The sequence below is a fragment of the Xiphophorus couchianus genome, chromosome 15, assembly GCF_001444195.1.
Source record: "Xiphophorus couchianus chromosome 15, X_couchianus-1.0, whole genome shotgun sequence".
Classification (NCBI taxonomy): domain Eukaryota; kingdom Metazoa; phylum Chordata; class Actinopteri; order Cyprinodontiformes; family Poeciliidae; genus Xiphophorus; species Xiphophorus couchianus.
The window spans coordinates 20,510,917-20,533,199 of record NC_040242.1 but is presented as its reverse complement, the minus strand read 5'-3'; the positions used below and the strand labels follow the sequence as shown (position 1 = coordinate 20,533,199).

At 40.9% G+C, this 22,283-nt stretch overlaps 2 protein-coding genes across 8 annotated transcripts in view; one reads left to right on the top strand and one right to left on the bottom strand.

Moving 5' to 3' along the window:
- The window catches only part of LOC114158903 (kinesin-like protein KIF13B), a 36,585-nt gene extending 18,497 nt beyond the window's left edge, over positions 1-18,088 (bottom strand). For 5 of the 7 annotated variants that reach the window (XM_028040816.1, XM_028040814.1, XM_028040815.1 and 2 more), the window contains exons 1-17: positions 17,856-18,084; positions 17,687-17,769; positions 17,393-17,475; positions 14,437-14,530; positions 8,264-8,276; positions 8,115-8,175; positions 7,606-7,698; positions 6,657-6,837; positions 6,442-6,529; positions 6,224-6,358; positions 5,290-5,402; positions 5,027-5,138; positions 3,339-3,551; positions 2,938-3,048; positions 2,250-2,384; positions 2,023-2,153; positions 1,144-1,230 (exon numbers count right to left, since the gene is read on the bottom strand). In XM_028040816.1, coding sequence (XP_027896617.1) covers positions 1,144-1,230; positions 2,023-2,153; positions 2,250-2,384; positions 2,938-3,048; positions 3,339-3,551; positions 5,027-5,138; positions 5,290-5,402; positions 6,224-6,358; positions 6,442-6,529; positions 6,657-6,837; positions 7,606-7,698; positions 8,115-8,175; positions 8,264-8,276; positions 14,437-14,530; positions 17,393-17,462 — 1,637 coding nt within the window. In that variant the 5' untranslated portion in view covers positions 17,463-17,475; positions 17,687-17,769; positions 17,856-18,084. Of the gene's footprint in view, positions 1-1,143; positions 1,231-2,022; positions 2,154-2,249; positions 2,385-2,937; positions 3,049-3,338; positions 3,552-5,026; positions 5,139-5,289; positions 5,403-6,223; positions 6,359-6,441; positions 6,530-6,656; positions 6,838-7,605; positions 7,699-8,114; positions 8,176-8,263; positions 8,277-14,436; positions 14,531-17,392; positions 17,476-17,686; positions 17,770-17,855 lie in introns of all 7 variants that reach the window. The other 2 variants (XM_028040820.1, XM_028040818.1) reach the window with 2 other exon arrangements.
- Positions 18,089-18,351: 263 nt separating this feature from the next.
- Positions 18,352-22,283, top strand: part of elp3 (elongator acetyltransferase complex subunit 3) — a 30,731-nt gene continuing 26,799 nt past the window's right edge. The window contains exons 1-7 of the mRNA XM_028040480.1: positions 18,352-18,507; positions 18,841-18,940; positions 19,241-19,379; positions 19,703-19,773; positions 19,951-20,014; positions 20,111-20,179; positions 21,386-21,540. Of these exons, the coding sequence (XP_027896281.1) occupies positions 18,486-18,507; positions 18,841-18,940; positions 19,241-19,379; positions 19,703-19,773; positions 19,951-20,014; positions 20,111-20,179; positions 21,386-21,540 (620 nt within the window). The 5' untranslated portion in view covers positions 18,352-18,485. The remainder of the gene's footprint in view (positions 18,508-18,840; positions 18,941-19,240; positions 19,380-19,702; positions 19,774-19,950; positions 20,015-20,110; positions 20,180-21,385; positions 21,541-22,283) is intronic.

The following is a 22,283-nucleotide window of genomic DNA, read 5'->3' as shown; positions in this document are numbered from 1 at the left end:
CTCCCAACGTGACACAAAAAACAATATTTATGACAAAGGTTCCCATTGCAGGTGACAGATTTTGCAGCACGAAAACAAAGGTTGCCTGGAAATACTCCCATTAACCACTGACCATTCAAACATTGAGGATCAAATTGTACACATTGGAGCTAATGATCCGGCCAAGCAGAAATCAAAAATTCAGAGAGATGACTTTCGGTATCTTATAAGGATAATTGAAAACAAGAATGTTGATCGGAGAGCTGGACATGGAGATGAAAACCACAGCAGACAGTTCAAGATCAACAAATGATCAACAAATCAAAGAACGCTCTGCCAACTCAGTGACCTGCATTTACAACCACAACATTTTCTGGGAGTGCTATCATCTTTTCGGGCAGGCACGGAGTCGTTCTTCATCAAGCTGGGAAACCCTTTTTCACTGCTAATCTCTTCAACGCTGTTAAAGCAATGCCTCCAACACAGGACAATATAAAGAACGAGATCCCTGTCCCAGCAAGGATTGTAGAAGGACAAGTACAGAGCCAGCAGGCGCAGACTGGACCCATATAGACTGAAACAGACGTTTCAGACGGGAACTAAGAAGGTGAGGGTTCCATTCCCCATACTAGTGGGAGACAAGACTGCTTATTGTAGCCCTGGCCTCCCGGCACACCAACTGGAGAGCTCAGTGTCCACAACCCTCCCTACTCCTTCTGCACCTCCTGGATCAGCGGCCTCGTCGCCTGAACTGGTGTTTCTGAACTTTAGTGAGAAATTGGCGCGTTTCACGTATAAAATGACTTCACTTCTTAGTGCTCCAAATCCAAAACCACCTGGCTCTGAATCCCCAGAGCTATCATCACTATATGACTCCGCGGTCTGACATTAGATTTACACCTGTCTTCCTTCTGAATACGTCTGGTTCCCCGGCAGTATGAAACGGGACAACACCTGTCTGGATCACTGAAAGCAAATTTACAAAAATAAAACAGAAATACTAAATGCAGCGGTCTGAAACCAAACCTCAGACTTGTTTTTTTCATGATGAGAGGCACTTTTAACTGCAGATGTGCGATACAAATAAACCTGACTGGACTTCTACTATCGAAACAGGACTGTTTTCCAAAAACACGAGAAAATCAGATGCCTGCTAAACCAGACCTGAAGTAGTGGTTGTTTCCCCACAGGATTCTGTCACCGTGATGCAGCGGCACTGGACTGGTGACTGCGGCGCCGTTCACACACGTTCTGCATGGAGAGGAGCAAACGTTTTACAGTTACGCATGTAGAAAAGTCAAATCGGACGACTGTCGGCTTTTTCAGCACTGATTGGTGATCAGCCGGTCGTAAAATGATCAATCTGACTACGCCTTCGCCATCACGGTTTTTGGAGTGGATACTGAGAGATGGAGAGTGAAAAGGGAGCTATTTAGCTATTTAAAGTCAGAGATATAAGGAACTAAATTCATATTAAATCATGATTGATGCATTCACACTGCAAGAGAATGAGACTTTGAAGAGATAACAGGGAGGCAGGCTTGTTACAGCAAAGTTGCTTTGTTTTGGTCCTTTAAAGGGGCAGTATTATGTATTTTCCAGGCACACGATGCCATTTTAAAGCACAATTAATTAATTACATTAACTTCAGTTGTTATACAAATGCTGTACATATCAAAAATGACTTGAATATGATGCCTTGAAATTGGGCCTCTGTCTCTTTAAGAAACTCCTGCTCTTTCTGAAACTCCGCCTCCACGAAGTCATCACAACATGGCTCCTCTATTAACCCTTTACCAACGTTGCTCTGACAAGTAGCTCCTCTAACAAGCTCAGCTGATGTGCAGTTCTGCCAGGTGTTTGCTAATTGAAGCTGGCTAGTCTGAAGGAGCCAAGAGGAGGAGTGCAGGTTAATAACATTATAACATGAGGTATAGCTCAGAAAAAGCTAATTTTACATAATACTGCCCCTTTCAGCTTCCATCTCTCTGTTGTGGAACATGGTGGATTTGGAAATAAAAGTGGAGGATGTGAATTCTGTACCGGGCCCCGCGGTGAGGAGTCAGCACCACGCCGCTGCTCTCCGTTCTGTCGATGACGCAATGCTCCGCCTGGATGGCCATGCCACACAGCTGGATATCCTGCGAGTCGGCCGAGCCGACGCGCGTGTGGTCCTGAGCAAACGCAAAGAGAAAAAATAAAACAGTTGGAGGGAATTAACACTCTAAGTCTTTATATACAAGCAGCTGAGTTGCAGTTGTGTGCAGTACTTTGAGGTAGTAGACCAGCAGCTCGTTGAGGGCGGGGTCAGCATTGAGGTTGACCAGGAAACACTTGTCATCCACCACTCTGATGCCGGACGACTGAAGGGAGATACCCAGGCTTTCCAACTGCTTCTGACGCTCCTACAGGAAACACATTTTATACGTTTGTTTGTTTGTATGGCACATTTCAGCAACAAGGCAGCTCAAAGTGCTTCACATTGTAAAACCGTCATACTATTATGAAACAACCAATGAACATTACATTTTGTCAAATGCCATCATCAAGCAAATACACATAAAATATGTTGATTAATGTTCCAGTTATTATAAATCAAAGGCAATTCTTAGCCTCGATTTAAAGGAAATCAGCGTTTTAGCAATTTTGCAGTTTTCTGAATGTTTCTTCCAGATTAGATGAGCATAAAAACTGAATGCTGCTTCTCCACGTTTGGTTCTGATTCTGGTGACGGAGAGTAGAGCAGAACCAGAAGACCTGAGTGGTTGGGAGGCTGAAATGATAAGAAACCTTTCATGTATTTTGGTGCTAATGTGCTAATGAGCTGGTTAGTACTGGACAGGTTATTTGCACACTGATAGTTTCAGAGGGGAAAAAAAGGTCGTTTGTAGTGAGGTTAAGAAAAATTTTCCAACAATTTCTACATTTTGAAGATTTTCAGATTAGTGAGCGTTGTACCTGTGCGATTGCTTCGGTCTTGCGGAGTTTCTCTTCCCAGCTGACCGTCATCTCTTGGATCAGCTTCTCGGACTCTTCCAGTCGCTCCTTCAGCTCTGGAGCCTTCATAGACTGGAAGTAAACGTTCCACATGTTAACACTGCAAAAACACAAATCCTATCAAGTATTTACAGTCTTATTTCTAGTGCAAACATCTTAGTGCACTTGAAATAAGACAAAACTAACTTACACGATACAGGACCTTGTATTAAATCCATTATTCATGAATATCGATGAAAAGCTCTGCTTCCATTGGCAGATTTCTTCACTTTCACTCCCAAACGTCTCGTTATCTATATTCTTATTTTAAGAAGTGCATTTTTTGTTTTTGCAGTGCTTATGATTTCCGCATTGAGACGCACCTCCGCCTCCGTCAGCTGCTCCCTCAGCTTGTCCACTTCCTCTCGGAGCTCGCGGATGATCCTGGCGTTGGGGTCTTCGTTCACCACAGCGTGGTTGACGATGCTCTTGGCCCTGTCGGCGTAGCGCAAGGTGGACAGCGTCTCGTCGTAGTTGTCCGCCGCCGGGCTGACTGTGGCCACCATGGCGGTCCGGCTGTTCCCTCCGAGGCTGTCCTGCAGGCGCAGAGTCAAAACACATCTCAGCGTTTACAGCAAGGGTGTCCAGAGTCTGGTGTTCATTTGCGGAAGCCTGTAAATTAACTACAACTTTTAAATTAAAATCTACTTACAAAAATGTTTGACGCAACACAAAGCGATTATCTTTTCCAACCTTCCTGCTGTCCTTCTATTGTCATGGTGACGAGGAGCACATCTACTCTAAAGGACACCTTCGTGCACCCAAATCTGTTTTTAATTCATGTATTAAAACTTGGCTAAATATAGCAAGTGTTTTCAAATGAACACTGAACCAGATCTTGTTTTTGTTGCTGAGAAAAAACGGGAGTGAACACGTTTTCTTCAACTGAGCCCAAATTAACAATTCACCTGGATGCCTTTCATCTAACAGGGAGAAAACAAAGCAAAAACCATTTGAAGTTTTGGATCAACAATCCCAAAACTACAATAAAAAGGATAATTTTTTAAAATAAAATAGTTTGCACTTCATCTATTGTTGAGCAGATGAAAAGGAAAAAACAAACATTTTTGGTAATCTTAATTTTTTAAAATTATTATAATTTTTTTTACCAAAGAACTTTTTTTTGGCCCATATGACAAAAATGTTGGACGCCCCTGCTTTAGAGGCAGAAGGACATGACAACTTGGAAAAAAGAAACATCATTTTGTTGTGGAAAAGGTTTAAGTTACACATATGGGCTTCATTTGTTTCTGAAGTATTTTGTTAAAATATCACCTCAGGTACAATTGTTGGTTTCCAATGTTTCAATATACTTCAGAAAGGACTGCGTTGACAAGGAATCCGAGGCCTTTTGGAGGAAAATCAAACCCACAGCATAACAGACCCTCCACTGTACTACAAATGACCATAACAACATTGAGTGTTTGTTGATGAAAAGCTGTCTCAGTTTATCACACCAAATTCATAGGTGAACAAAAAGTAAAGGATTTTTAATTAAACGTTCCTAGAAACTAAGTAACTTGACAAAATCAAGCAGACAAAAGTCAATGATTGTTTCCCTGTGGTCATAAAGTTAAGGCTTTTTTAGCAAGGCTTCTCTCCACTAAACACATTACAGAGAAATGCTTAATATCATTTCATTTTCAGATGGAAAAAAGAAAAATCAAGAAAGTTTAAAGATTTTACGCAACTTTACAAGGGGTGCTAACTAACTTGGCCAGAGTAAGAGTTGAGTTTTTAAAGGTAAGCAATTTTAATACAATCTATGACCAAATTAAAGCCAATTTAAAATGCTAACATTGAAGACTTACAGTGGAGGAAACAAACCTTTTCTTGATTCAGCAGAGCTTTGAAACTCTCCAAAGCACAGCAAGTAACAGAAAGTTAATTACTTAGAGACTTTCTTTGGATTAAAAATAGGCTTATTGTGCCTGTCCAGCATGGTGGGTGGGGGTGGGGGAAACACAGGCGGGCCTGTTGGGGTGCTGTGCGGGGATCTTTGTGTTCGTACCTTGAGCAGCCAGGTGAGCACAGAGTCTCTGTAGGGAACAAACTTGCTCTTGTTCTTTCCGGCTCCGTGATCAGCCAAGGCCGAGATAACTAAACCCAAAGTGCTGAGAGACCTGAGGGGAGGCGGTGTTTCAGGGGAGAGGAACGTTAACAAATCATCAGAATTTGCTCAACTGCACAAAGTTCATTATTTGCACAAGTGATTATCAGCTTATTTAAATTATTCAGACTGCTGAGTGGGACTCCTTTTCGCCTGTTGCATACTTGTTGATGTTGCTGCCTTCTTTCAGCCGTTCGCCGGCTGCTCCAGTTTTGGCTGCTCGCTCACTTCCAGCGAGGTCCACCAGGCTGAGCTTGCTCACCTTCTCTCCACTCGTCTGAACCAAACACACCCCCACGCACACGCAGTATTAGTTCAGGTACTTTCCTTCTTAAAAAGCTGCAACTCTAAACACTAGAACAACTTCTGCATCAGCAAGTCAAATGTAAGACCTTTATGCCAGCTTGAATGAAATTTGAGACTGAAAGAAGTATAAATATAGATGATGGTTGGGGAAACTTGCTGCACTACAATCAAGCACAGCAAAAACTGTGAAAAAACTAGCTAACTAGCTAGCAAGGGTAAATTAGCAAAAGATTTTTTGTTCCTAGCCTGGTATGGGCTGACAGCAGAAATCAGCCAGCGGCAAAAACAAACGGACTGCTGACAAATTTGTACTAACCCTGTGATAGGCACAAAAAAAGCTAGCTAGCTAGCAAATATTTATTAGCAACAATTTGTTTTGCACCTAATCTTCTCTGAGTTTTCAGTAGAAGTCAGCCAGTGGTGAAAATGAATGTTGTCCAGACAACTGCTGAGAAATTTGCACTTATCCACGATAGACGCAAGAAGCTGGCTATAGTTGCAGGAAGTCGGCACTGCCTTGTTCTGCTTTTTTTGTTCTGCCTTGAGTGACAGAACAAAATGAAGATATTTGCGTTTGACTCAAACATTTGCCTGACTGAAAAGGCCAGAAAGGGGAAAAAAGTCCATCTTAAATATTCCTGCCAGGACTAAAATCAGGATCTTTTATTAACTTAAGACATTTTAAGGCCTTAATTTTTGGCCAATGAGTTTAAGACTTTAAGGATGTGTGAATACCCTGCTTTAATTTACATAAACGGTGTTCAGGTTTTCATCCAGCAGTGTGTTTCTTACCCCAGACTGCAGGTCCATGAGTGTGTGTGTAAGGATGATGTTGAACACAGCGTGGGACCTGCTGCTCTCTTCGTTCATATTTGTGGCCGCCACGGTGCGAGATTTATTCCCCTCTGACATCAGAGACTCGATGTCCTGATGAAAACATATGTCACTAACATGTTACGGTTTTTCCTTTATGGAGGAACACAGAGCTCATTTTGGCATGGCTGTGCTACCTTGTAGCTGGCCACGGCCAGGCGGGACAGTCCGTCAACATAGGGACCAAAAACGTTGTGCTCCCTCACTCTCAGCGCTTGGCGACTCCTGCAGAAGCAAGAAAAAAAACAATCCTGACTCTTTCAGCGTTCCTGTAGGTTTGAATGACGAATGACAAGCCAAGACAAATCTAAACAAGGTCATAACAGCTAACGGAGAAACGTAGACCTCTCACCCTTTGGGGTCGAGCAGGTCTCGGACCTTCTCGTTATAAATCTCCATGTAGGAGACCTCCACGGTGAAGGTCTCTCCCTCTCGGGCCTCCTGCACCGTCCTGCCGAAGAGCGAGCTGCAGAGACGAGGAATCAGACCAGGCTGCTCCGCTGAGCCCATCATGGTGTACGACTTCCCAGAACCTGGAGACAGTTTATAAACCCCCAAAAAACATGACACAGGAACAACAACAAAAACACAAGTATCCAATGATCTAAATACAGTTTAAACCAGATATTTATAGTCACAGTACAAAGAAACAACTAATTATTGCCTCAGTGTCTGACTTTCAAACTAAACATATCACATTTCAGGTCAGTTAGGGTTATCCAAATTCTTTCTGTTTGCAAAAAGCTAAATAATCTATTTTGATAAATTGTTTTTGTTTTTTTTCACATTTTGACCTTTACCTCCCTTTAATATTTGGTGGAATTGCTTCTCACAACAGCAGTTTGCTGGAATTTCTTGAGGCCCATTCCAAACAGAAATAGTGCAACTGGGCTGGAAATATAGACTGCTATGCTCTCTGTCATGCCCACACACACACACACACACACACACACACACACACACACACACACACACACACACACACACACACACACACTGTTTAAACTCTTCCTACAATTTCTTGGTTTTGGTGCCACCTTGAAACATTGACTTTATAGTCTTTTGTTAATGATATAGCAGCATAGCTACAATCATTTCGAAGACCAATTTGTGCCCAAACTTTAACTTTATGGCGATATTGCCTCAATAATTCCAAATAATGTTCTATTCTTGTGATGTATTTCTCATATTTAGTATAGCGCACCAGTCCCTCCTGCAGCAAAAAAAAAGAAAAGCTGCACAACATGACGCTGCCACTTCACAGTTCGAATGTAAGCAAGTAACAATGATGATCATGTTACCTGTCTGTCCATAAGCAAAGATGCAGGCGTTGTAGCCCATGAAAGCGTTGTTCAGCAGGCTTTCCCCAAGGCACTGGAACACCACATCCTGACCTGCAGGAATAAAAAAAAATAAAATATAGCAGTAGTCTCACTGCGACAAACTGAAATCAGATTTTAAATTCAGAGTCTAAGGTAAATGATACGGACAGCAGGAGCAGATATGGACAGTTGTTGGAAAGCTCCCGAGCAAACGCTAGACGGGGTGAGTATTACGTGCAGAATCAATGCGTCTGACCGCACTGGTATGAAGGAATCGAGGCCTGCACGCCTGCTCTTTTACAATATTAATACTACAGACGAGCAGAGTGCTACCGTCTTCCATCCGCTCCCCTAACGGTGCCCGTTCCTCAGCTCCAGAAATAGACCCGTATATCAGGAAACATTGTGTCAGGAAGACAGGCTGAAGGGATGACTCACCAGCCAGCGGCGCAGAAATCACATGGACAGAGGAAAACCCACCAACCAACCTGCAAACTTGTCCTGTTGGGATTCGTCCATGGACCAGAAGCAGTAGTCATAGGCAAACGCCTGAGGGAAAACATTGGAGATGTTAGAGGAATTTGAAATGAATGGGCCACGATAAAATACTTAAAGCAAAGTTTATTTTAATAGTTACCTTAGGCTGGTTCCTGGGATTAGAGGGAAGATAAAAATGAAAGAGTGGTTAATTATTGGCATTTAGAGATTAATAAAACTAAATACATTTGTCATTTATGGTCTACTGAATTGAATGGAGAATGTACTAGTGTAAAAATTTACTTAGTTACAAAATAATGAAAAAGTATTTGTTCCCCAACAAACTTATATTTAGTTACTTCAATTTTATACTATAAAAAAGTAATTATGTCACCTTCAGTTGTTACACAAAAATGGCTCAAAGGACATTTTATTTCACTAGCACTTTGAAATTGGGCCTTTGTCCCTTAAACTCTTGCTCTTTCCGAAACTCCGCATTCAGGAAGTCATCGCAAAAATGTCCATTAACTCTTTAACAAAGTTTTTTCCAGTGTTGCTCTCAGAACCAGCTCCTATAATGAGGTCAGCAGATGAGCAGTTCAACCAGGTATTTGCTAATTGCTGCTGGCTAGTCTGAAAGAGCCGAGTGGGGGAAGGCTGCTATGTGAGGCGGACGCTGGGAAGCTTGGAAACTGCAGCTCAGGGGAGGAGTTTCGAAGGCGGAGCCATGTCCACCCAGGCATTTTGACCAGCTGAATGGTTGCCATGGAGATTAAAGGATTTCTTAAACATGCATGAAAGAATCAAGGCAACACTCCAGGTAAGTTTTTGATGAGGACATAAGATTATAACATGATGTAAAGGTAAATTTAAAAAAAATGAGTCTACACAATACGGCCCCTTTAATATCAGAGATTAAATGTAAGTAAATAATAAAGTTCAGTTTTGATGTGACTGGTTGATTTCAACTTTGTCTAAGATTTTTTACATTTTGCTTTTTTTTAAAGAAGCAGCTTCAGAGTTGGGAAGTTTGAAAACTTCCTAATAAAACGACAATCAAATCCGTTGCAACAAAAACGGACTCTGGTAGCTGTAGAATGATCCACCTCTGCCTATGTTTGTCAGCACATGAGAGGCAGGGACTGTAAATGACCCAGACATGAGCAGAAACATAGCAGGCCTTCAGAGATATGGAGTCAAAGGTGTTTTAATCAGAGCAGAGCTCCAAAATCTGCCCAGGTTACTAATCCTCTTATGTTGCTGGTGACCCACTGGAGCAATGCTGAACAGTACTCTGCTGCTGGTTTCCCCGACATGCCGCGGCTGCCTAGAGCCCACATCTAGCTGCATTCCAGCAAGTTTATGTCAAATTCAATTATCCAACATACCCTGAGCTCCTGTCATGATATCACTCCTGTCACCAGTGCAGCTCTGGGCATTAATTACATCACCCATAGCTGAGAAACAGGAAGGCCATAAATGAGCTGTGGCAAATACTGCTGGTTACATCTTTTCTCTGTTTCTCCCCGTAAGATGGATGGTTGATGAACGTTCCTTTATCGGTTCTTAAAGGTTCACAGGCTTCCATCTTTTTTAGACTCAGCCTTTTAAAGGTCTTAGTGTTTTTTCAGTTCATTTTGAAAATATGAATATAAATGAATGGAGAAATATACTGGTGAGTTAATAAGTAAAAATGTATGGATAAAGGATACATGAAATGAGAAGAGATTGATCGATAGAGGGACGGCGGCTGGATAAGGGATGGGGAGATGGATGGAAGGATAGATGGACAAATGGATGATGAATATATGGATGGATGGATGGATACATGTGTTCCTCTAGTTTTTGCTTACATATCCAGTTGTGAAAAAAAACTTGTATTCCATAGTTGGCAAAATTTACGAGAGTTTATGAGAGAGAGGCTGAGTTTGGAGTTATCTGTGCTCCATTATCTACAGAGTAAAACCAGCCTATATAGTTAATATGGAAACACTGACCAACAACCACAAGTTTGAGTGCAGAAAAACAACACATTTTTGTAGCTATATGTGTGGAGCCTCGCTTTAGTAGAAGTGCAAAGCAGGAATCAGAACATTACCTTCACTCAGGCAGAAATTGTGGGGCCTTAAAAAAAAGAAAAGAAAAAAAAAGCTGCAAATTTTGTTCTGGCCACACAAATGGAGGAGCTGTACTGAAACAAGGCCTCTATGTGAGTGCTGGCTGCTCCATGAAAGAGCAACATTAAGTCTCCCTTCTCCTGGGTTTGTGAGGACATTCCTGAGATAACTGGCAGGGCCTCGGATCACCGAGGAGTCACTTCAGGAGGAGGAGGAGGAGGAGGAAGAGGAGAGCAGGTCACCAAGTCCCTGACCACCAGCATGCAGGCCCGAGCGGCTAATCTGGATCCCATTCTAATACTCTACATCAGGGTGTTCGCATGTTTCAGCAAGTCAAATTTGAGACTTCTTAAGACCTGTTTTTAAAAAGCCATCTTGAATGAAATTTAAGATTGAAGATGAATAATATAGGGAACGGTTGGGGGAACTTGCTGCATTATGATCAAGGGTAGCACAAACTCTGAAGCCTGTGCTTTGTGCTTCTCACTCTGCGTATGGCCTGTTAACCCTCATAGTGCCTAGCTTAAAGGTTTTGTTGTACCCAGAATCCTATTGGTTGGCAAAATTAGTCAGTGGCAAAAACAAAAGTCGTCACCACCCTGCAAAATAGTCCACTTCCTGCTTTTGGAGCGGTCTCCGGCCCGCTTGGCGTTCACATATAGATCTGAACCAAGCAGAGAACGAGGTTTTTAAGTGGACCAGAGTTCACTTTTCTGACCCTCATCAGAGTTCGATTGCGCATTCACACCTCCAGAATCAAACTGGATCTTGTAGACAAACAAAATTGAGTCAATCATTTGAATTTCTCTCTTAGTCCACAACCCACTTCCTCCATTATTTTTACTATTATTATTACTATTATTATTATTATTACAGTCACAGTTCTGATTACAGACGCTTTCAGTGAGTGCCAGCTGGAGACATCCTCGAAGGAAGCGGACACACAGGGCTGGTGTGAATGCACCCTAATGCCAACTTACATTTTTTAATAAAGCAAATTAAGACATTCTAAAGTCTAATATCAGACACACAAATTTAAAACATTGGATGCACAGACCCTGTGTACATACTAGCTTATGGATGCGTAGAACGATTTTCTGTTTAAAGCTAATCTGTTAAAGGAGACTGCAGCAAGAAGTGAATATTTGCCCGCATTAATCCCTGCTGCCTCTAGAGCCTGGCAGCCTCCTGCTGTCCTCCAGAGGTCCTGTAACATATTAACACCCTCAACAGAAAACACTAATTCACCCCAACGTCAACCAGCAGCGAGCTGACTCAGCACAAACTGTTCACATCTGGCTGCTCAGCCAGTTTCCTGAATATTTATCAGGTGACGACGAATCTAATCTCGCCTCCTCTGGTTTTTCATTCCCTTCGACCTTTGAGCTTTAAAACCACGAGCGGCAAAAGTAGCTGCTGGTGTTGCGCTGAGCCTGCAGAACTTGTTCACGTCAAACCTCCGAAGGGGAAGCATGCCGCTGCTGGAGCATGTCGAGGCAGATAAAAACGCACTGACACTCGCAGAGCAAAAAAAAAAACCAAAGAAAAAAAAATGCAGAAGGTAATTATGAAATCAATGGCTTTTATCTCGGGACAAAAACAGATTCACGCCCTCGTGTTTGCAGTGGGGATAGCCCCAAGGGAAGTACCGAGTAAGTAAGGAAGACCGAGACCGGCTGAAAGCCTTCAGTGAGATATCTACCTAAAGACCCCAAGCTTCAGGAAGAGCACGTTTTATGGGTTTATATATTAAGATCAGCACAATTTATGCACATTATCGACTCGGATAACTATTAAGCACGGTCATCCGACATAAATCTGGCTTCCTGCACCATCGTCTACTCCTTTACCGCAGGGTTAAGTGGCTGAGTAACAGACACACCTTCTGTAAAGAGAATGCAAAAGAAGGGAGGAGGAAGAAAGGAGAGCTCCAAGCAGGAGAGGTGGAGTGATGATTCAATCTGAACGTCTTCCAAACGACTGGGTGGGGGTAAAAAAAAAAAAAGCTTCAGCTACATACATGTGCTATAGCTCAGATCCACCAATCAGCAGCAAGATTAGAGGATCCCTCACTCTACAAACAGCTGCCCTGTTTAAGTGAACAGATGGATTAAATCACTCACTTTTTGTTGTGATTTGCAAAAAAAGGAACTATAAACATGAATCAGTTCCCCTTTAAAATAAAAAAAAGAAAAAGTCTTACAAAAGTATTCACGCCTTCTTAAATTTGACATGTTTTGTTACTTCGCGATGACCCTCAATGTGTTTTATGTGATAGATAAACATAAACTAGTGAAACTGAAGTGAAAGCAATTTTTTGTGCTAATAAAAGTCTGAAAAAAAGTGTGACTGCAGGTTTTTTTGGGTTACGTCTCCACCAGCTTTACACGTCCAGAGGAACACATCGGTCAACTTTGATCACTGTTGATACCGATACCTGAGATTTAGCATCGAGCCGATACCGATCTGATACAGATAAACAGCTGAACTGACTTTAAATGTTTATTTTTATTTTTTTAAACGAAATGAACCAAATTATATATTTGGTATCTCTGCACCAGTACAGCACACTTAAATACACCAGTGACTTCACAAGCTTGGTCATACGTGTAAGAACAACATAACTTTCATCTGTTCAGTCGGTCCAACTGGGAGTAGAACAGCCAATGTAAAATAAACAGAACAGGTTGGGAAACATGTAAAATAAATAAAGCAAGACGCCACTCAGAACGCAAAGCATAGTACTAGATTGAATAGATGTGTTCTTATGGATTGGGCACGTTGTCTCCGATGACCGATCTAGAAGTTTTTTTAATATCTGCACCGATACAGATATTAATATCGGATCGGTGCAGCTCCAGTAAATGAATTCAAGTTCATTTGTCTTTGCAAAGAACTCAAACTCAAATGGGATGACGAGCGTGTTTGAACATCAATTTTGAAGTATAGCTGAAAATACTTAGTTGGGTTTAGGTCTTTACTTTGACTGGACCGTTCCAGCTCACGAGTAAGCTTTGATCGAATTCATCCCATTGTAGCTGTGGCTGGATGTTTGGTGTTTTGCTACAATCCATCTCTGAGCCACAGCAAAAATAAAAACAGGACTTCTCATGACTTTTTTAAATTACTGTAATAAACGACCTTCGGCATTCAGGTTTTCCACTAAAAATGCCAGATTTGACAAAAGCAGATTGTTGTCTGGGATATGATCAGTAAAAATACGTACCACAGCTTGTCATTTTTTGTCCCTCCCACCCCAATTACAATACTTACTGCATGTTTGTCTGTCAGACAGTCATGATAAAACCCATTTTGTGGCCGTGATGTGAAGTAGGGTGTGGATACTTTCTCAGGGCATTAAGAAAACAGAGTTTCTCCTCTAAGCCAACAGCTGTTGTGTTGTTTAGGATTTTGTTACAAAAAGCAAGCCTTGTCTTAAGAAACTGATGAGTGTGTCGTTAATGAACAGTGATGTCATATCATGTGATGCGAGACTTCTCTAAGCTCAAAAATGTGTCATTTTTATTAACACGCACATGCAGGAACTGTGTTTCACCACCATGCCAATGGTTTTGTCATCATCTTCTCCATCAAAATGATTACCACTGTTGAGATTCCAACGGCTGTAATTAGGTATGTTAATAAAAGCAAATAACATTTTAAATGAAATCACTTGTTTCTTTTTGTTCATTAAATTAGTGTAAACCTACTCTGTTTTTTTTTTTTCATTAAAAAATAAAAGTCAACAGCTCCCATAGCGACAATGCAATAGAGGAAGAGGACCAGCCAATGAATATGGACCCGTCTCACACACACACAGAAGCTTTTAGGTGGGAATCAATATCCATGTTGAAATGTGGAACATTAGCCGCCTGTGCAACATTCACAACACTGATGCAGAAAACAGCCTCAGATCTGCTCTGACCCAGAGGCTCTGGCACTAGGATCACACCAGACACTCAGGCCGAAGGAAAAAAAAAAAAAGTTTGTTGGGGGCCAGAAAATGTTCTGTTCTTTCGTGGAATTTATGATAAAACGCTGTTAAAAATTTGATTAAAAAAAAAAAAAAAGTAATATTTTTCTGTACTCACACAGACGTTCCCACATTATTCAAGAGGAAGTAATCGTCCAGGCCGTTTATCTTGACTCATTCTATTGTACTGATGGTATAACTATATAAACTAAAGTGTTTACATATTTACATCTCACATCTTACCTGGGGTCTCCTTTGTTTACGTTAGTGATGGCTGGATGCAGGAAGGTCTGGCTTCCCTCCATCTCCACCACACATCTGGTTTTCAGGTCTTTTTCTAGATTTAGAAAAAATAAGAATATATATATTTACCCAAAAACAATATGATGTGGATTCCTTGAAAATGAAAAACCTGGGTAAAAACTGGCTGTGTGTGAACACACCTTGTAAAGTTTTTTTTGTTTTTTAATTATTGGTTCTGGAGTATTAAAGGATTCTATTATAACTTCTTTCTGTATGTTTCACACAGCAGTGTATTAGGGTCATTGTAGATGCAAAAAGTTAATTATAGCAACAATTTTCCTCCAAACAAATCAAAAATGTTCTAGAAACCCCCCCCCAGTGAAAATTCACAAATTTGCTAGACAAAAAAATCTTAAATTTTCTAGAAAAAAAGAAGAAAACTTGGATATTTCTGAATCTGAAAAGTCCAAAATCTTTGACTTCTGACACTCTGAAATTGCCACTTTTTTTTTTCCCTCTGCAGTCTTTCAATTTCAGAAATTTTAAATTTGCTAAAAAGGAAACTCAGAAAGTTTCTATAAAAACGCGCAGAATTCTGAGCTTGAAAAGTGACAAATTTACTAGAATAAAATAACCTGAAATTTTCTAGAAATAAAAATAGGGAAATTTCTGACTTTGAGAAATTGAGAGCGCTCAACTTTTGAAATTCAGAAAATTTCCTGAAGATTTTCTCCCTCAAAAGTTTCATTTTTTTGTGCCACATTTTCGACTTAAAACTCAGAAATGTCCACGTCTGACTACACTGGCCCCCCAATGTGCCATTGGAGCTTCGGGTAAACCTCCAACAGGTTCCCTCTAGGTTTTATCCCATTTCTACCTCCACTGTGCTTTGAGAAGTCGTCCACATGATCTGACGTTCATCCTGCCCACCACTAAAGGCAGCTACCGGCTGGTTGTCACTACAGAGTGACAGGTGGGCGAGGGCGTGTGCCAGTTCCTCGTAATCACAACACAAACAGGTTGACGAGGACTAACAGGAAATGGCTGCATTGCTGATGATTCATCATCCAGGACCTGCCTGTGCAAACATTACGGCGAGTTCACTACTAGCCAGGCAGCCAGTAAAGAAGAGCCAAGTCACACCTTCTCTTCCTCATTCCCACCTGAACCAGGGGGCGGAGTCAGCGTTTGGACATCCTATCCCCACGCAATTTAGGCCACACATTGTGTTAGATTTCATGAAGTGGACAACAACTGGAACATGACTGGAAACAGAAACACAAACCTTTGTGTTCTCGGGTCCAAACATAAAAGTTCTGCTATGCTGTTGTTCTGGGAATTTATTAAAAGTGCATTAAACATGCAGCACCTCATTATATTTTTATTGCTTTCAGACTGCAGGCTTCCTGCCAGCCCGCTTCAAAACATCAGCAGAACTACATCTTGTTGTTGCTTTCCAGAGTGGGGAAAAAAAAATCCTTTCCAAAACACAAAATGGTCAGAAATAAATGCTCCAACCCTGACTGATCTAAAGAAACTAGCGTAACACACACATGAAGGTCCACACGGTTGGTTATTCTCACTTGGGAGTGGGTGTGGGATTTCCTGAAAATGTCTCACAGGCCAATGATAAGAAAAGAAGGGAAGAAAATGGAAGTCAGACATATTTATGTTAAAGATACAATCCAGTGGTGTGTTTCTCCCACACCAACGTTCACTGACAGGTCAAGCAGACGTAGGCAATGAAATCTGGATTTTCACAAAACACATTTTAAAAAAAACTACTGAAGGGGAAAAAAGAATCTGTTTTGTTCGGATTTGGGTTGATGACACCACAAGAGGCACGTGAAATTGGCTCATCAGAAGAGGCTTGGAGGTATTACGGCAGGTGAGTGGCTTCAACGTTGAAGCAAACTCCTACTATTTCTACAGTGTGAAGCCAATTTAAATTAATAACACCCCTAAAACTTTTTATTCAAGAACTGAAGAAAAAAAGAAGAAAAACTTCGATGAGCTGCAAATTCATCGATTCATTCATTAATTTTGTCCCCCTTTATTATGTGCCTTTACCTGTCATCGACCCCTAGCTCTGCCCTCTAATTATATCATGTTTAATTTACATATCAGAATTAAAAGTATCTCAAAAATCATGCACAACAATTTTTAAGGGGTTAAGAAAATTATATGTCCAACCAAGGCAACATGAATGCTGAAAATTCACCAAAAATTACCAAAAATTCACATAAAATATACATCACATGTGGGTCTTATCAATAGTAGTTAGGGCATATTATTAATATTATTATTACATAATAGTAATATTATTACATATTTCTATTATTATTCCTAATATGCAGCTGGTGAATGAATAAGACTTGAATTCCAGTATATTACCAAATATATTGTATCCAAGCAACCCTTTGTGATTGGGATTTTGCACAGGTTGGTACCATAATAAGGACTATGATTTGGTATACAGTGTCTATAAACAGTATACAAGGCTTTTGATGTTTTGACCTTTTCATTGTCATCCTTTTGTAGAAATCTATTTTCAGCTTATCATTTAAGAGTTTTTGGGTGGGTGGGTGGAGGGGGAGGGTTGTTGGCAAAAAAAACCAAAAAAAAAAACCATTTTGTTGACCATGATTCACTGTAAATTAAAAGTTCCACCCCAGCAAACTCTCTAACTAAATGGTTTTGATGTGGGCCCTACAGTATTTTCTAGAGGTTCCCTGACCCTGATCAGTTGTGCCTTTTGTGACGTCATCAGAGGCACGCGCGAGTAGAAGTTTGTTTTGGGGAGGGTAGAAGTCTTCTTAATTAAAAATGATTTATAACATACAAAAAAAACCCCCTAAAACCTATGATGTTCTATTAAACTACATGTTAACTCATTTTCTTTGTTTTAAGCGAAACATTTTTAAAGTTTGGCTTTAAAAAGTGTTACATGGCTCACCTCTCCTGTTCATGGGTCGCACGCGCACAGCGACCTTTACGTTGGAGTCACTCAGGCTGTTGTCATCCATTGTGGCACCTGACCTGCGGCAATTTAATCAGTGGACACCAGTAAAACCAGTTAGACTCTGTTTGGACTTTGTACACACACACAAAACACGGTCCGAAAATATACATTTTCCCAGAATTAAAGCTTCGTCTCGAATTGACATTTGCAACTTGGTTCAAAAAACTTCGGAATAGCGCAGAACGAGGCAAGGAGTGACGGAAGAAAATGACGGAGAAGGGAACTAACCGAGTGAAGGAGTGCGCAGTTTCCCCCCCCGAGTCCGACACCCAGGAGGCACAGCAGCTACTAGCCTGGGACGCTAAAGAGGTCTGGATATGAGCAGCAAACACACACACAGGGTCAAACACTGTATGACAGCGACCGCTGACTTGCTCTACCTGCCTGTCTTGCCCACCCCAGAAAATCCGCTCACAGTGGGGAAGTTTTGCTGTCTGCTCCAGAGTCTGGAAACACTCACGGTAGTCCACGCTTCATTCCCTGCAGCTCGTCCACCTGTTGCATTTCCTGAAACTTCCCGCAGAGATCAGTCGGGCCATGTCAACTCGCGACTAAAGGGATTTGCTGTGAGATTTAAGTCAGTGAGCCTTCAGCTGCACTCTGGACACATTCACAAACACGGCTTAAGATGGGATTTAACGCCACCCCGTGGATGTTCATCGAATATACAAGCCTTTCCCGCCGCACTCCTGTGTGCAAGTGAGATTAAGACATTTTCTTTAAAATATGAACCCCTGTCAGGGCTTTTTATTTAACTAAGACACACCTGTAACTCCATCCTAATGATTTAATAATAATAACAATAATAATAATAATTCAAAAACAGTAGAAAAGCAGTTTATTCGGCATTTCAATTCCATACAGTAGTTTACGTCATTTTGCGACAGGTTCTGTTACGGTGCGGCATTTTCAGTATGCTCGTAACGTGGAGTTGTTTATTACTATTCTCTTGAGTTGACAGACCAACGTTTTACCCTTTAACAGACAGCAGCTTGTTTAAAATTTGACAGAGTGTCCGCGGAAGGATATGGGGAAACCAAAGAAAAAGAGTGAGTTTGCTGTGAAATGTGTTAAATATTTTAAATTACTTTTAAATTAGCCAGAATAGTTGTAGCTTGTTGCTAATGCTAACCAATATCATTCAATTTAGGAATTCTTTATTGACTCCAATGGGAGATTAAATGTTGCTTTAACTCATATTATCCAACGTTCTTCAAAGAGTTGCCTTCGTAGTAAACTAAATAACACAAAACGACACTCATCTCTACTTTATGTAGTAAATGGGACTTTCTCCGTCAACAACTCTGATGTAAACACCGAGTTATTATAAGAAAAATAATACATTAGTTCATCTAAATTAAAGTATCTTTGCTGGGTTCCAGGTGACATCAGCCGAGCTGAGCTGATGATGATGACCATCGCCGACGTCATCAAGCAGCTGGTTGAAGCGCACGAGCAGGGCAAAGACATCAACCTCAACAAGTGAGGATTCTTAAAACGACACGACACGAATGTTTTTTCGAGAAACACGAAATGAATGAGAAGCGGCTGCGTCCGGTTCGGGTCCAAACCCAACATTTGTGGATTCAAAAAAGAAAAGAAAAACTGTTGGGTTTTTTTTCCAAAATTAATCAGTGACTCTACTCTATAATATAACAGTTTAAAGCATCCATAGTTGGTGCATAAGAAAAGTATTATATTATAAATTAGGCTGAATTTTTTTGGAATACATTGGCCATTATCTTATTTTAAGATGTACCTACTCACCTCTTTCTCTCTCAGAGTGAAGACGAAGACCTCAGCGAAGTACGGACTCGAAGCCCAGCCACGGCTGGTTGACATCATCGCGGCTGTTCCGCCACAGTACCGCCGGGTTCTGGTGCCCAAGCTGAAAGCCAAACCCATCCGAACCGCCAGCGGGGTGAGTAACCCCAACTTTCTCCTCATCTCTCCCTTTAGCTCCGGGTAGATTTCTCTAAGTGTCCTCATGAATTCCAACTAAATACATAGAATTAGCTTTCTGAATGCAATAAAAGAGGTCAGATGGTGTCATTCAGAAAACTACCATACAATTACAACATGAAGAACACCAGAAAAAAGTTACATTGACCTCAGCAGAAACCCAGAACCTCACCAGAAGACTTGTGCACAGAAACTGTGGGCTAATATTAGCATCTAAAGCTTCTTTGTTAATTGAAAAACAAAAAAGAAGCTAAACCTTCAGCACTTCTGTCTCTGTCGCAGATTGCGGTTGTGGCTGTGATGTGCAAACCGCATAGGTGTCCTCACATCAGCTTTACAGGAAACATCTGTGTGTAAGTATTACTCTTAATTTTTACAGAATAAATTCTCTGTTTTAGAATTCATGTTATTGTAAAACAATAAAACAGACTTTTAGAAAGCTTCAGGTGTCTTGAAGGGCTTTTTGCCTGTTATTCACTGTCCTAATGTTACATTTCCTCATATTTAATGTTTTTTTTTATCTTCGGCAGCTACTGTCCAGGTGGACCGGACTCTGATTTCGAATACTCCACACAATCGTACACCGGCTACGAGGTGAGGCTCTTACAGTCCATCTGTTTTCCCACTGACTCTATGATTTAATAAGTGGAAAAAAAACAAACATTTAAATGTCTTTGTCTTTTTTAAAAGCCAACGTCCATGAGGGCGATCCGAGCTCGCTATGACCCCTTTCTACAGACCAGACATCGAGTGGAGCAGGTCAGAGACTCCCAGCTCTCTATACAAATAGTATTTCATAAATATTTACACCCTTTGAATTCCTCATGTCATAACTACGAATTTTAATGTATCTTATTGGGTTTTTACACACAAAGTAGTAAAGTAGAAGGAAAACAGAGGGGATGAAAGATGGTTCTCTTTCCTTTGATACCCCTAAATAACTGACCTGTAGAACCAGCAGCTGGAACAAATCCACCTCAGCAGGGATATTAACACATCTGGTCATTGATGATAGATTTTGCAGACGGTAATTGAGGGTCACAACTTCCGTCGCCCCTGCAAGACCTCAATCACGGGAATGTATAAATGAATGGTCCCAATTTCTCTTGTGCATCAGAGCAGAACGATTCATTTTTTGCTGATGGTCTACTGATGTTGCTCTTATGTGATCTCAAATCGCTTGTACGGCTTTTAACTCCATGTGGGCTGGGTTTCAAGTTTTGATTTCACGTCTTTTCTTTTCTGATGTGAACATGTCCTTAATTTTGGAAGATCAGATGAAGCTTGAATGTAAAACCAATCTTTTCCAGCAATCCTGTGTGACCACGCAGGTCGCGTCTAGTGCAGTTAACAGTCATCCACTTGTTGCCAGTTTAGCAACTGTTGCTATATTTAGCAATTTTTCAGATAAAATAAATTGTAATTTAAAAATTGGTGACCAGCCAGAAAACTGCAATCAGTGCACCCTAATGTCTACCAGCTGTCACTGTTGAGGGCAAAATATATACATTTTCTTTTGTTAAAACTTGGTTGTTTTTAACAAATGCTTTAGAAAGCACATATTTATTTGATTTTTGCATATTACAAACCTATTACACAAATGATTGCTTTAACTTTATAATGCTCAAAACTTGTATAATCCAGCTAATCTGATGACTAAGCCCACAGTTTTTACCAAATCTAAAATCTTCAGACAGGTTTAGGGCTTTCAGCTGAGTCATCATCACACAAACAAATTATCAGTAAAAAACAGAGTAAAATGATTTTTGAAACTCACAAAGCGGGAAAATGATGAAATTATGTTGCTCTTCTAAAACAAACAGCAGAAAAAATATTAAATTAATATGAATCGGTTCATTGCTGTAACTGCCTTTTGCAAACTTGAAGGACAACAGTACTTTTGGGTTAAAGTTTATTTTATTTCTCACCCTTGTTGCAACTGATTTCATTGCTTGCTGTCTGCAGCTGAAGCAGCTGGGCCACAGTGTGGACAAGGTGGAGTTCATCGTGATGGGGGGCACCTTCATGGCCCTGCCTGAGGAGTACAGAGACTACTTCATCAGGAACCTCCATGACGCCCTGTCAGGTCACACCTCCAACAATGTGGCGGAGGCCGTCAGGTACAAACTGCTCCTCAGCGCCTCAGCATTTTATCTGTCTTCTAGACTTCTCTATAAAGGGGGCAGGACGATGTCAAATAGACATTTTTGAACTTTACATCATGTCGTAATGTTATACTCTCATTACAAATATGCCTGGAGTGTTGCCTTGATTCTATCACGTATGTTTGAGAAATCCTTTAGTCTCCATGGAAACCATTCAGCTGAGCAAAACGCCTCGTTGGACCTAGCTCCGCCTTCGAGACGCAGCTCCTCCTCTGAGCTGCGTCTCGAAGGCGGAGCCTCCAGTTCCTGAGCTTCCGCCTCACAGAGCAGTTTTCCCCTGCAACTCACCTGCTCTGCTCCTTCAGACTAGCCAGCAGCAATTAGACAGCACCTAGTAGAACTGTGCATCTGCTGAGCTCATTATAGGAGATACTTCTCAGTGCAATGCTGGTAAAAACATTGTTAAAGGCTTAATAGAGAAGCCATGTTGTGATGACTTCCTGAAGGCAGAGTTTCAGAAAGAGATAAAGGCCCAATTTTATGACATTTAAATTACAAAGTAAAATTTCCTTTAAGTCATATTTGATATACACAGCATTTTTATAACAACTGTGGTTAGCATAGTTAGTTGATTGTGCTATAAAATGGCACTTTGCTTGTGGAAAATGAATAGTACTTTTCTTCTAAAGGTCTTTAATACAAGAAATATATGAGTAGCATAAAACAATGTGGGTTTTTCCTTCTCAGGAGGAATAACT